The sequence below is a fragment of the Marmota marmota genome, unplaced genomic scaffold (genome assembly GCF_001458135.2).
Source record: "Marmota marmota marmota unplaced genomic scaffold, marMar, whole genome shotgun sequence".
In the NCBI taxonomy this organism is placed as follows: domain Eukaryota; kingdom Metazoa; phylum Chordata; class Mammalia; order Rodentia; family Sciuridae; genus Marmota; species Marmota marmota.
In genome coordinates, this window is record NW_026000080.1 from 2671391 (window position 1) to 2684580 (window position 13190).

General features: G+C 35.2%; 1 protein-coding gene across 1 annotated transcript in view; it reads right to left on the reverse strand.

Moving 5' to 3' along the window:
- Nucleotides 1–6088: 6088 nt before the first annotated feature.
- Nucleotides 6089–13190, reverse strand: part of Clca2 (chloride channel accessory 2) — a 35673-nt gene continuing 28571 nt past the window's right edge. The window contains exons 13-14 of the mRNA XM_015504735.2: nucleotides 10206–10439; nucleotides 6089–9095 (exon numbers count right to left, since the gene is read on the reverse strand). Coding sequence (XP_015360221.1) covers nucleotides 8659–9095; nucleotides 10206–10439 — 671 coding nt within the window. The 3' untranslated portion in view covers nucleotides 6089–8658. The remainder of the gene's footprint in view (nucleotides 9096–10205; nucleotides 10440–13190) is intronic.

The following is a 13190-nucleotide window of genomic DNA, read 5'->3' on the forward strand; positions in this document are numbered from 1 at the left end:
ATATTGTCAAAATTTAAGTGTGTGAACCAGGTGCAGTGGCACATGACTATAATCCCAGCAGCTCAGGAGAATTGCAAGTTCAAAGCCAGCCTCAGCATTTTAGGGAGGCCCTAAGCAACTTACTGAGACCTTCTCTCCAAATAAAAAACAAAAAGGGGTTGGGGATGTGGCTCAAGCAGTAATGCGCTCGCCTGGCATGCACCAGGCGCTGGGTTCGATGCTCAGCACCACATAAAGATGTTGTGTCCATCAAAAACTAAAAAATAAATATTAAAAAATTCTCTCTCTCTCTCTCTCTCTCTCTCTCTCTCTTTAAAAAAAGGGGGGGGGGACTGGGGATGTGGCTCAGTGGTTAATTCCCCCGGCTTCAATTGCTGATATGAAAAGGAAAAAAACAAAACAAAACATTAAGAGAGTGTAGCTTTAACATTCCTAGAAATTTACCCTACAGACTACGAGGTGCATAAGATTACTGTACAAGGGACAAATTTACACAAGTTTATAAGATTATAATACAAGGTATCCCATAAATCTTACTTTATATTAGCAAGAAATTGAATTGCCCAAATGTCTATTAGTAAAGAAAAATAAGTAAGCTTTTTTTATTTAACATTGATTTTATTTATTGCATCTTACTTAAATATCTATAATTCTATAGCCATTTTTATAATTGAAATAAATTTATGTCTAAAAATAATAATACTTGACTGAAGACCATAATTTTGAAATCTTAACATGTTAATATAAAAATGGAAGTCATATCTACTCTTAGTCCATTCTTTCTTTTTCTTTACCCTTCCTTTTCATTTTCTTCACCTTTTATTTTCTTAATGCTCTTGCTTCTTCTTTCCTATACTGGTGTGAAGTACGGTTCTGCCAACTTAAAAATTATTCCTTTGGGAGGTTTGTTCATTTATATTGCTTCTGCTTCACAGAGACAGAAAGCAATTGCCCAGGATACTGGATAGCTTCCTCTTTCCTGTGCCCTTGAGTCAATTGTTCCCAGTTCCCAGCTTTTTGATAAGATTCAGCAGCTTGTAGATGGGAGGGAGAGGGAAATAAAATTGGTTGCCATCTGGGCCTCTCCACCCATCCCAAGAACCATCTTGCTGATAAGAGCTATCCAATCTAAGGGAAGACGGGATTTATGGAAGAGCCATTTCATTTGATCCATGAGGATGAGATCTCTTTACCTCCATGCATATGTGTCTGTGTCCTTGAGTGCTTCTCTATCATCATGTACTCTGATCTGTGGCCCTAACTTTCATGTTTTATTTTCTATACTTTTGCCTGATCCATGCTTTTTCAACTTCCTGTGATATACAGAAGTTACATTCTCCTTCCTTACAGAGCCACTACCCATCTGACTTCCCTATGCCTCTATTTCCTGTATTTAGATCTTAACACATAATGCGGCATCCACCCAACTTCATATATATCCTCTTTTGGTTTTTCTTCAGGTGAATTTTCTTTATTTTTTAAATAGCTTTGTTGAGAGATAATTTACATAACATACAATTTAACCATTTAACACATATAATACAGTGGTTTTTGCCTTGCTCATAAAGTTGTGTAGCCATCAATTTTACAGCATTTTCATTATCCAAAAAAGAAACTCCATAACCATTAGTAGTCATTCCCCATTTGTATCTGCTCCACTCCCCATTCTCTGCTCCAAGACCGTGATCACTTATCTACTTTCTGTCTCTATCTGCCTATTATAGACACTTTTTAGTATTCTTGCTATCTGACTATAATTATATATCTTTTGACCATTGTCTTCTCCCTACCCCCTGCCACCCAAAGTCCTGGTAACCACCATTCTATTCTCTACTTCCATGAGAGATTGACATTTTTGGATTCCACTTATAAGTGAGATCATGAAATATTTGTCTTTCTGTACCTGCCTTATTTCACTTAACATGTTTTCCAGACTTATCCATGTGGTAACATATGAAGGGATTTCCTTTTTATAGATGAATAAAATTCCATTGTGTTCATATACCACATTTTCTTTATCTATCCATTCATTGACATACTTAAATTGAATCCACAGCTTGGTTATTGGGTATGATGCTATAAACCTAGGAGTGCAGCTATCTCTTTAACATACTGAATGAATTTCCTTTGGAGATATATATATATATATATATATATATATATATATATATATATATATATCCAGAAGTGGGATTGCCATACTGTTTTCTATGTAGTTATATTAATTGTCTTTCTCACAGTTTGTAAACATTCACTTTACTTTGTATCTTCACCAGGACTAGTTTTATTAGCTATTCTAACATGTGTGAAATGTAATCTTAATATGTTTTTGATTTGCATTCCCTGATGATTAGTAATGTTGAATATTGTTTCATATACCTGTTGGCTATTTGCACGTCCACTTTTGAGAAATATCTATTCAAAAATTCTGGAGACTGAAATCCAAGGCATGGCACCATCACTTGCTTGGCATCTGGTAAGGGCCTTCTTGCAGTTTTATCATGTAGTGACATAGAGCCAAAGTGGCTTTTATAGCATATGCTCTTTCAAGATAATCCAGCAACTCATTAATGAACCCTGAGCTCTTATGACCTTATCACCTCTTGAGAGTTCCACTAACCCCACCCCTTAGTACTTCATCATAAGAGTTTAATTTCAATATAAATTTTGGTGGGAACATTCAAACCAGAGCATCTCTTGCCAGATGTATACAGTCACTCCTTAGAATTTGTGGGGAATTCGTTCTAGGACTCCCCTAAGATATTAAAATCCAAAGATGCTCAAGTCCTTTATATAAACTGGTGTACTATTTGCATATAGTCTTTGCATATACTCTTGTGTGCTTTAAATCATACATGTTTGGTACAGATACAATTTTTTCCTGAATATTCTTAATCCACAGTTGATTGACTACACAGATGCAGAACCCTTGAATATTAAGGACCAACTGTCATTTGTAAATATTTTCTCCTATTCTGTAGGTTGTCTCTTCAGTCTATTGATTGTTTGTTGTGCTGTGCAGATGCTTTAGAGTTTGAGCTAATTCCATTTGTCAAATTTGTCTTTGTTGCCTTCAATTTTGATGTCATATCCAAAAATATATGGCTCAAACCCATGTCATGAAGCTTTTCTTCTATAATTTCTCCTATTACTTTCATAATTTTCAGTCGTACATATAAGTCTTTAATCCATTTTAAATTTATTTTTGTATATGATGAAAGATAAGTTTCTAATTTTATCCTTTGCATATGGATTATCCAGTTTTACCAACACAGTTTATTGAAGAAATAATCCTTTTTTCATTGTAGACTCTTGGTACCTTTGTTGTAAATAAGTTGGCTATATGTATATGGGTTTATTTCTGGTATCTCTATTGATCTATGAGTGTCTTTTTTAAATTTATTTATATATATATATATATATATATATATTGGTTGTTCAAAACATTACAAAACTCTTGACATATCATATTTCATACATTAGATTCAAGTGGGTTATGAACTCCCATTTTTACCCCAAATAGAGATTGCAGAATTTTTGATGCCAGTGCCATGCTGTTTTGGTTTTGTAGTATATTTTGAAGTATGGTCCAGCTTTGTTCTTTTGCTCAAGATTGCTTTGGCTATTTAGAGTCTTTTGTGCTTCCATATAAATTTTGGGATTGCTTTAACTATTTCTGTGAAGAGTGTCATTGGTAATTTGACAGGAATTGCAGTAAATCACTTTGGGTAGGATGGATATTTTGATAATTATTTTTTTTCCAACCCATGAACACAGGGATTCTGTCTATTTATCCACAACCTCTTCAATTTCTTTCATCGGTACTTTATAATTTTCACTTCCCTGGATAAATTTATTCCAATTTTTTTGGTAGCTGTGGTAAATTATTTTCTTGATTTTTTTTCAGATATTTTAGTTTTTTCAGTTGCTACTAGTATATAGAAATGCTACTGACTTTTTATATGTTGATTTTCTATCTGCAACTTTACTAAATTTGTTCATAGATTTAGCAGATTTTTGGTGGAATCTTTAGGGTTCTCTCTATATAAGCTCATGTTGACTGAAAATAGGACAATTTAGCTTCTTTTCAATTTGTATTTCCCTCTCTTTTCTTCTTTTGCCTAATTGCTCTGACTAGGAGTTGAAATATTATGTTGAATAGAACTTGTGGAAGTGAGCAAACTTGTCTTCCAGAGATTAGAGTAAAAGATTTTACTTTTTATTTGTTCAGCATGATATTAGCTGTGGAATCATCACATATGGCCTTTATTGTGTTAAAGTACATTCCTTCTAGGTCTAATTTGTTGAGAGATATTTTAATCATGAAGTGATGTTAAATTTTGTCAAATGCTTTTTCTGCATCTATCAGAATTATCATGTTTTTGTCCTTCATTCTGTTAATGTAATGTATCACATTTATTGATTTGTGTATGTTGAGCCATACTTGCATTCCTATGATGAATATTAATTGATCATGGTGAATTATCTTTTTCTATGTGCTGTTGAATTCAGCTTATTAATTTTTTTTTTTTTTTTGGTACCAGGGATTGAACTCAGGGGCACTCAATTACTGAGTCACATCCCCAGCCCTATTTTGTATTTTATTTAGAACAGGGTTTCACTGAGTTGCTTAGCACCCCACTATTGCTGAGGCTGGCTCTGAACTCGTGAGCCTTCTGTCTCAGCCTCCTAAGCTGCTGGGCTTACAGGCATGTGCTACTGTGCTACTGGCCAGTTTATTAATATTTTATTGAGGAATTTTCTACCTATGTTTATCAAAGATGTTGCTCTGTAGTTTTCTTTTTTTCTTGTGTCCTTGTCTAGTTTATAGATCAGGAAAATGTTGACCTCATAGAATGAGTTTGGAGGTATTCCTTTCTCTTTAATTTTTGGAATGGTTTGAGAAGAATTGTCAATAGTTCTTGATGTATTTGGGTAAAATTCAGCAGTGAAGTCATCAGGTTTTGAACTTTGATAAGAGAGTTTCAATTACTTATTCATTTTCCTTATTCATTATATTCTGTTCAGATTTCCTGTTTCTTCATAGGTCAATTGTTGAGAGCCACAGCCGAAGGGGCCCCAGCAAACTTTCAGACTGCCAGCTGATGATTGGCTCACAGTGGCCCCAGCAACTTCTAGCTGATTGGCTCCTCTGCGGTGATGCTCATTGGGCTGTTTCCCCGCCTTTTCAGACTACAGAGCTGCTCATTGGGGGACTTTTTTTGGCTCCGCCCATGAGACCCAGCCAATCGGCCTCAAGAGCAGGAGGAGTGGGGGAGGTTGAGAGGCTTGTGGGAAGCTGGTGGTGGCAGTTCGGCTCTGAGGGGTTTTCCTGAGGAGCTGTTTTGTTTGGCGTGTGTAAAAATAAAGTTCGTTTCTTTTGACAAGTGGCTCCTGAATTGTGCCCAGCCAGACTGCAGCAGTCAATCTTGGTAGGTTGTATATGTCCAGGGCCTTTTTTTCTGGATTATCCAACTTGTTCATAATACTCTCCTATGATCCTTTGTATTTCTGTGGCATCAGAAAAATTCTGTGTATTTTAAGTGGTTTGGATGTGGTTTGTGTCTCACAAGAGATCATGTGTTGAAATTTATCTCCATTGTGAGGAGTTAAGAAAGTGGACACTTAATCTGATTATGGTATTCAAAGGTGATGCCTTTCAGAAATGATTAATCAGAATTAGATAAGATCATCAGGATGGATCCCTCATGATTGAATACTGATGGTTTTATAAGAAGAGGAAGAGAGACCAGCAGAAATACATACACAAATACACCTGATCCTTATTTCTTTCCACATTATGCCCCGTGTTCCTTTGGGACTCTGCCAGCAATAAGGCTGTCACAAGATGTGAGTCTTTAATCTTAGATCAGAACTGTCAGCCAAAATAAACCTCATTTTTTAAAATAAAGTTACCGAGCATCAGGAATTCTCTTTCATCTTAGTAGCACAAAATGGACTAATATACTATTGTCATGTATTCTTTTACATCTTTGATTTTTTTTCTTAGTGCAGCTAAAGATTTGCTGATTTTTTTTCAAAAACTCTTACATTTTGTTGATCTTTTGTTTTTGTAGGCTTTATTTCATTTATTTCTACTCTGAACTTTATAATTTCCTTCCTTTTGAGTTGAGTTGCTTTTGTTTTTTCTAATTCCTTGAGGTGCAACATTCAGAGGTTTATTTGTGATCTTTCTTCATTTTAGATATGCATTTAGTGCAGTTCATTTCTCTCTTAGAGCTGATATTACTATGTTACATGGGTTTCAGTAGGTTATGTTTACATTTGCGTTTGTCTCAAGAACTTTTAAATTTTCCTTTTAATTTTTTTCATCTATTTGTTGGCTATTTAAGAGAATTTTGTTTAATTTTCATCTATTTGTAAGGTTCCTGAAGTTTCTTTTATTATTGATTTCTAGCTTTCTGCCATTTTGGTCAAAAAAGATCCTTGATGTTTTCAATCTTATCAAATTAGTTAAGACTTGCTTTTTGGACTAACATATGATTTGTTCTTGAGGATGTTCCATGTGCTGTGGAGAAGTTTAAATTTGTTGTTTCTTTGCTGATTTTCTCCCTGGATGATTTGTCCATTGCTGAAAGCATGATGTTAAAGTTCCCTACTGGTATTGTTACAGTCTCCCCTTTCAGTTCACAGTTCTTCATTCTCTTTGGCTCAATTCTTCTCTGTCTCTATTTATTATTATTATTATTATTATTATTATTATTATTATTATTATTATTTATTCAAGATCAGCAGGGCCTTTACAATGACTCTGTCCTATTGATTGCTAGGGTCTCTAAATCAGCATTTTTCTACATTGACCCACTTCATGAAATCACACTTTCTATCCTGTTATGTTTGTTCATTTCATTTACATCTTTGTTATCCCTTACTTTTGTCTCTTACACTTCAATAAGTTCTAGACTGAAGTCTATTTGTTCCATTCCTCCACTGGCACAGTGGAAGAAAAAAAAGAAAAGCAGATAAACCAAGTTACTTTAAAGCTATATTCTCTTCCCTGTTAATTGATCTTAAAATAGTTAAGAATTTTAAGGCCTAATCCTGGCATCTTTCTATACCTTCTTAAATAAGCACAGCAAGGGAAAAGTCCAGGAAACTGGCTCTACCTTGTATAGCTCTGCCATTCACCAGCACAAAACTTTGATTACTCATTTAACTCTTTACCTTTCTGTCTGTAAAAGAAAAAAAATGTCTGAGGACTTGAAACCCACCACAGACCTGGATGTGTATTTTACTAGCCCTGTTTAAAATCATAGAAAATCAAATTCCATACTAGTTGGTATAGTAGCAATAGAGGGAGGAGGGACTTACTGCCAAAGCTAGGAACTGCAAGAGTCTTGAGGCTCCTTCCTTGAAGACTTAGGCACTATGAGACTCAGAAGGTAATAGGCCAGATGTGGGCTGCAGTATAAATTACTTGGAGGCTGCCTGGGCAGAGAGATTTGATGGTTGCTTTTTCGCCATCCCTGCTGAGTCTCTCCTCAGGTGTTCTCTTCCTGTCACAACTCACCACATTTCCTTCCTTACCACCCCAAACTGATCTAATTTTCATTCTTAATTGGTCCTAGTTATAAAACCAAGACCTCTTCTACATTATTACTCATATTTATTCAATAAAATTTTAAGCTCTTTGGTCAATACTGTTTTAAAAACTAGAGGAAAGTAAAGTCAGATGAAAAGTAATTTTTATTTCATTGTGGTCTGTGCTGCAGTTTTTCCCTGCCCTAGATAGAGAAAGGATTCTAGACTCTTATTTAGCCACAGGACAGAATATGATAGTCATTTCCAAAGGTCAATCTTTTCCCCCTGACCTCTTCTTAGGCTGAAATAGAATAAAAGTATATGGTCTATATATGTATTAAAATAAGCACAAAATAATGTCTTTCATTCCTTACTTAAATCCTATGAGAGAGATAACCATTTTTATTCAATTGTTCCCAAAGCAATAACTTGGAAATCTGCTTTGATGGGAATAGAAACTTATAAACAATAAATTCAATAGACCTTTGTTAGAAAACCAGTAGGAAGAGATAAGGATAAAAACCACCTTTTAAAGTTACAGTGAAAAAAAGATTTCTTTGAGCATTAGTGGTAGGATTTGATCTGTATTGTTTTTAACCATATGGCAAGAGATACAGAACTTGACAATAGTGGCTTCATATATATAAAATGTAGATTGATTGTCAGTCATGAACAAGCAACCTGCTCTGCACAGATAAGAAAAAATGAAAGATTAATCAAAGTAACTAAACAAGTGCCTTATATAGAGAGTTACACTGCATAATCCAGGCCTAACTCCTGTTTCTCTACTTGAAATTTTTTTTTCACTTCAATAAAACCATCTTTTCTTAACTCTCATTCAACTTTGCCCTTGCCTTTGCTTTTAAAGACACTACCTTGAAAAATAACTAATATTATTTTCCCATAACTAAAGCCTAAGGGTTTTCTAATTCACCCCTCAAAATGACTATTACAAAAATATGTGTAATAACTATGTAAAAACAATATCTCTATTATACAAAAACTCAATGCATTTTAATACAGTTTTATGTTAACTTTATTTTGAGGTTATATATTTGCAAAATGCAAGTGCCATGGGCCTTTTTATCAAAAAAGGAAGGTACTCTGTGTATTTGTTCATAGTAATTTTGTTCCATTCTCTTCCTTGTCTGCTCTCTTTTTCCTATTCAAAGTATAATGTGCTGTAACTATAATGAGGCAAATGATTCCTATTAAACTTATTGCTATTAAAACTCCTTTCATTATAAGAGAATCTCTTCCTAGTACAGGAGCAGAGTTTGGAGAAATAAACAGAGATACCTGGGCAACATTAGATACAGCAGACTTTAAGGAGTTCTTATCCACTGCTCTCATGGCCACATAAATTCTGTGGCTTTCTTGTGTTTCTCCATCAGGTTCAAGTCCATTTAAGAAAAGTTTGGGCAAGAATGTAAACATCTCCCTGGTGCCAGCTTGCTGAGGTTTTAGCTTTGACATATTTACTAAAATGGCATTGTTAAAGTCATCTTGAATACTCTGTAGGTTGTTACTCATTCTTATTTCATAGCTTGTAGCTGAAATTAAAAGAATAAATGGAGGTGTTAAGTCACTTTGAGAAGTTTTCTAGTTTATTAAAAATGACTAATGAGAACAGCAATGAAAAAGTCAAAATGTCTAGGAATCAACATAAAAAGAAATAAGAATAAGAGCAAAATTTTAAAACATTACATAAAAACCCACACTAAAACCTGGGCATGAGGACTTGTGTTTTTTGAAAGCAAGATGTAACATAATAAAGATGTTATTTTTCCCTAAGCTGTTATGGAAATTTTATGTGATTTTATTAACAGTGTCTCTGATTCTTCACAATACTGAAGCTTATTGTAAAGTTTATATGGAAAATAAATGATAAAAATGGTCATACAAAGTTTGAAAGATAGTGGTGCAGAAGAACTAAACCAATGCTTCAAGAACTCAAACCCTGACACTAATATGTGAATAAACTTATATTATAAAGTAGGTCAAATATATTTAGGAATTTAGCATATGATAAAGGTGAAATTCAAATTAATTATGGGGTGGCAAATATTTCTCAATAAATGGTACTATGACTGTCAGGTTTAAAAAAAAAATAGGAAAAAGATATAGTGGGTGGAGGCCTGGAAGTTAGCACTGGCCTTAGAAATGGAAAGTGGAAGGGACTCCATCAAGGTACATCCAAGCAAGGGCAAGAAAGACCCCAACCTAGGAACTGCTTTCAACTTGTGTAACAAAAATGATGGCCAGAAGTGGGAGAGGAAAATGCATCAAGGTTTGCATGAGTCATAGGAAATGGTCCCCTAAATCTGACTTATAAACACATGAATAAATATTCATTGGAGAATTTTCAGAAAACTAGTTACTTCCAGTTTTTGGAAGCATGTGCTCTGTAATGCAGAACACAGTTTTGCTGAATTGGCCACCTTAGTGTGTGGTGTTTATGTCCCCAATGGAGATTTCTGTGTGACTAATGCCAGTGAGTCTACCAGGGCTTCTTCACTTCTGGGGCAGCAGACTTTTTAAGGCAACTTTCTGTAGCTTTTTAAGCTCTAAATCCTGAAGCTATTTTCACCCAACTAATCTTTGACATAGTAATTAGAAATACCATTTTGTAGAAAAATAGATAATGAAACCAGGAAACGTACCCTGCCCCTGATCGAAGTCTTCTCCAGGTGCTGTCCAAGACAGGGTCACTTCCTCTTCCATTTTTACAGCTTTCAAGTCAACAATTTTGCATGGTGGAAACACATCAGGATGGGGGCCAGTTGGAACTCCCACCACTGAAAAGGAGCCCCCTGAGCTAACTCGGCTAAAGCCCCACTTTTGCTCCTCCTCACTTCTGCGCACTGATTTTCTTGGAGCATTCATCTGAATATTACCTAAGATACAAAATAATCACCAAAAAAGACAAATTAAAAATCTCCTGAACAGCTTGTTCTTAACAGATTATTAAGAGGCTTTTTAAAACCCTTTTAACCACTTCTTTAGAATAACTGAGTTTATGCATCCAATAATTCATTAATGCATTCATTTATTCACTCCTTAAGTATTTATTGAGGGCATATGCTGTGCCAGTAATCAGTGACAAAAAAGAATACTGTGTGGAATTTTCAGTTTTGTTAATCATATTAGCACACATTCATTTACAAATTGTGATGAGTGAAGAAGGCAAAAAGGCAGAGTGCTGAGTCCACAATTTAGAATGGTATCAAGGAAGTGACATTTAAAGTTTTCCTAAAGGTTGAGCAATCAGACCTGGAAAGAGCAGAGGTTTAAAAAAAAAAAATCAATTCTAGGTAAAGGGAAGAGCTTGGGTGAAAATTCTGAGATGTGCAAGAGCTCTACAAGGTAGAAAAATTAAATTAAAGAAAGGAAAAGGGCTAGGGTAGAGTTCAGTGGTAGAGTTCTTGTTTAGTATTATGTGAAGCCCTGGATTCCATCCTCAGCACTCGAATCAATCAGTCAGTAAAAGAAAACAAAATAAAAAGAGGGGAAAGAATAGTCTGAGGTGAGACAGGAGAGAAGTTCACGCAGGACCTTTTAGCCTCTGGCTGCTTTGTAGAGACTGAAGTAAAGTATAGCTAGCAAGGGGGCCACTCAGAGAGCCATCTATAGTTCAGATAAGAGGAGATGGCAGCTTGGGAAGGGTGAGAACAGTGAAAGGAGGCAAGAAAGGGCAGTTCAAGATGTATTTTGGAGACAAAGTCAACAAAAGTTGATAATAGATTTGTATATGGAATAGTGAAGGAGACAATGATGGTTTAAAAAAATAACTCCCAGGAAAAAAGAGACCAAAAATTAAGTAACAAGGTTTACAATTTTTGCAAAAATATGAAAGAGCCTGTCATCTATGAATTTCAAACTCAAAAAGGGGTTTGGTTAGATTTAGTAATTTTGAAGTTATAAATTTGGAGGATATGACATGTAGATATTATTAAAGCCATATGGATTAAAGAGATAACCTAATAATAATTTTAAGTATAATATAAGTAGTATATATTTAGTACCTACTATGTGCTATGGACTTTTCTAAGTACCTTATGCATTTCAAATGTTTAATTTTCTTAGCAAAACTATGAGGAGAGTACAGTTATCACCCCCATTTATATATATATATATATATATATATATATATATATAAATATANTATATATATATGAAACTGAGACTCTCAGAAGCAGGCAACTTACTCAAAGTCACAGTTTAGCACTATGGCTCCAGACAGTAGATTCAAAAAAAATCAAGACTAAGCACCTTTAGAAAAGGAGGAGCTGGAAAAGAGGCTGACAAAAAATTCCAGAGGATAAGAGGTAACCAGGAGACTATGGCATCATGGAAACCAGGAAATAGCAAGGAAGAGCTCAGTCTGCTACCAGACACTGCTGATAATCAGGGAAGATGAAGACTGAGATGTGACCTTTGGACTTGGCAGCAGGGTGGCCATTGGCAAATAGGGTCAGAGCAATTCCAGTGGAGTGATTTGAGTGGAAGCCACATTGTGGCAGGCAGAGTAGTAAACAGGAGGTAAGAAAGTTCAGTCAGCAGGTTTTGATTAATTTCAAGGGATGGAAAGACAGGGAGTAGAGAAGTGGACAATAGCTGGGAGGTGATGTATAACTTAATTTTTTTATGGGAGGTAATAAAACATACTCAAATACTGCTCAGAGAGGATAGCAGCAAGTGATCATGTGTGAGAGAGAGGTTCTCAAGGCCCTTGGCTGGAATCCAGAGTGGATCCAGCAGAGACAGTGGCCTTGGGAGAGAAAAGGAAGGGGGCAGGTGCTGCTCTGTCTGGACTTTTGATGGTGTGAAAATAGAGCAGCTCCCATTTGCCAGAGAAGTGTGTGTTCAAGGTCATCACCCAAGAAGAGTTGAGAAAGTGAATGCTATTCATAAATAGGCATGGCAAGGGAACCCGTTTTCTTTTTTTGCATTCTTAAGGAATATATGAAGTACACAGAAAGCCATAGTTGAGCACTTCTAATCTTGCTGTACACTAGATACTGATATTTGTATCCTTTAAACTCCTGGGTTTTAAAGAGATACACAGACCAGTCAGTTGCCTAAAAACTCCTTGATAAGAATCATCTCTTCTATTTGGTATCCCAAGTTTCTAAGCCAATCAATCACCTAGTAGGCCTTCAAAACTATTATGTATAAATTAACAAAGGGAATATCTATTTAGAAACAAACTATTATATCTAGATATGTTATCATACCTATGCAATAAAACCGTGTTACCTTGCAAATACACTTACAATGGTTTTGAAATAACCCAAAATATTTGAAGTATAGGTGAGAATGAATTATGTAGGAGGGAATACACCAAAAAAAAAAAAAAAAGAGAGATGCAAATCCATTGTAGCATCTTGATTAGTTTCTAATGAGAAGCACATACAGAGCAAAAAAGTTATAGAATTGGGCTGGGGATGTGGCTCAAGTGGTAGCGCACTCGCCTGGCATGTGTGGGGAGCTGGGTTCGATCCTCAGCACCACATAAAAATAAAATAAAGATGTTGTGTCCACCGAAAACTAAAAATAAATATTAAAAAATTCTCTTTCTCTCTCTGTCTCTTAAAAAAAAAAAAGTTATAGAATCGTATAGTGGAATGGTCCAGGTGATTAATTAT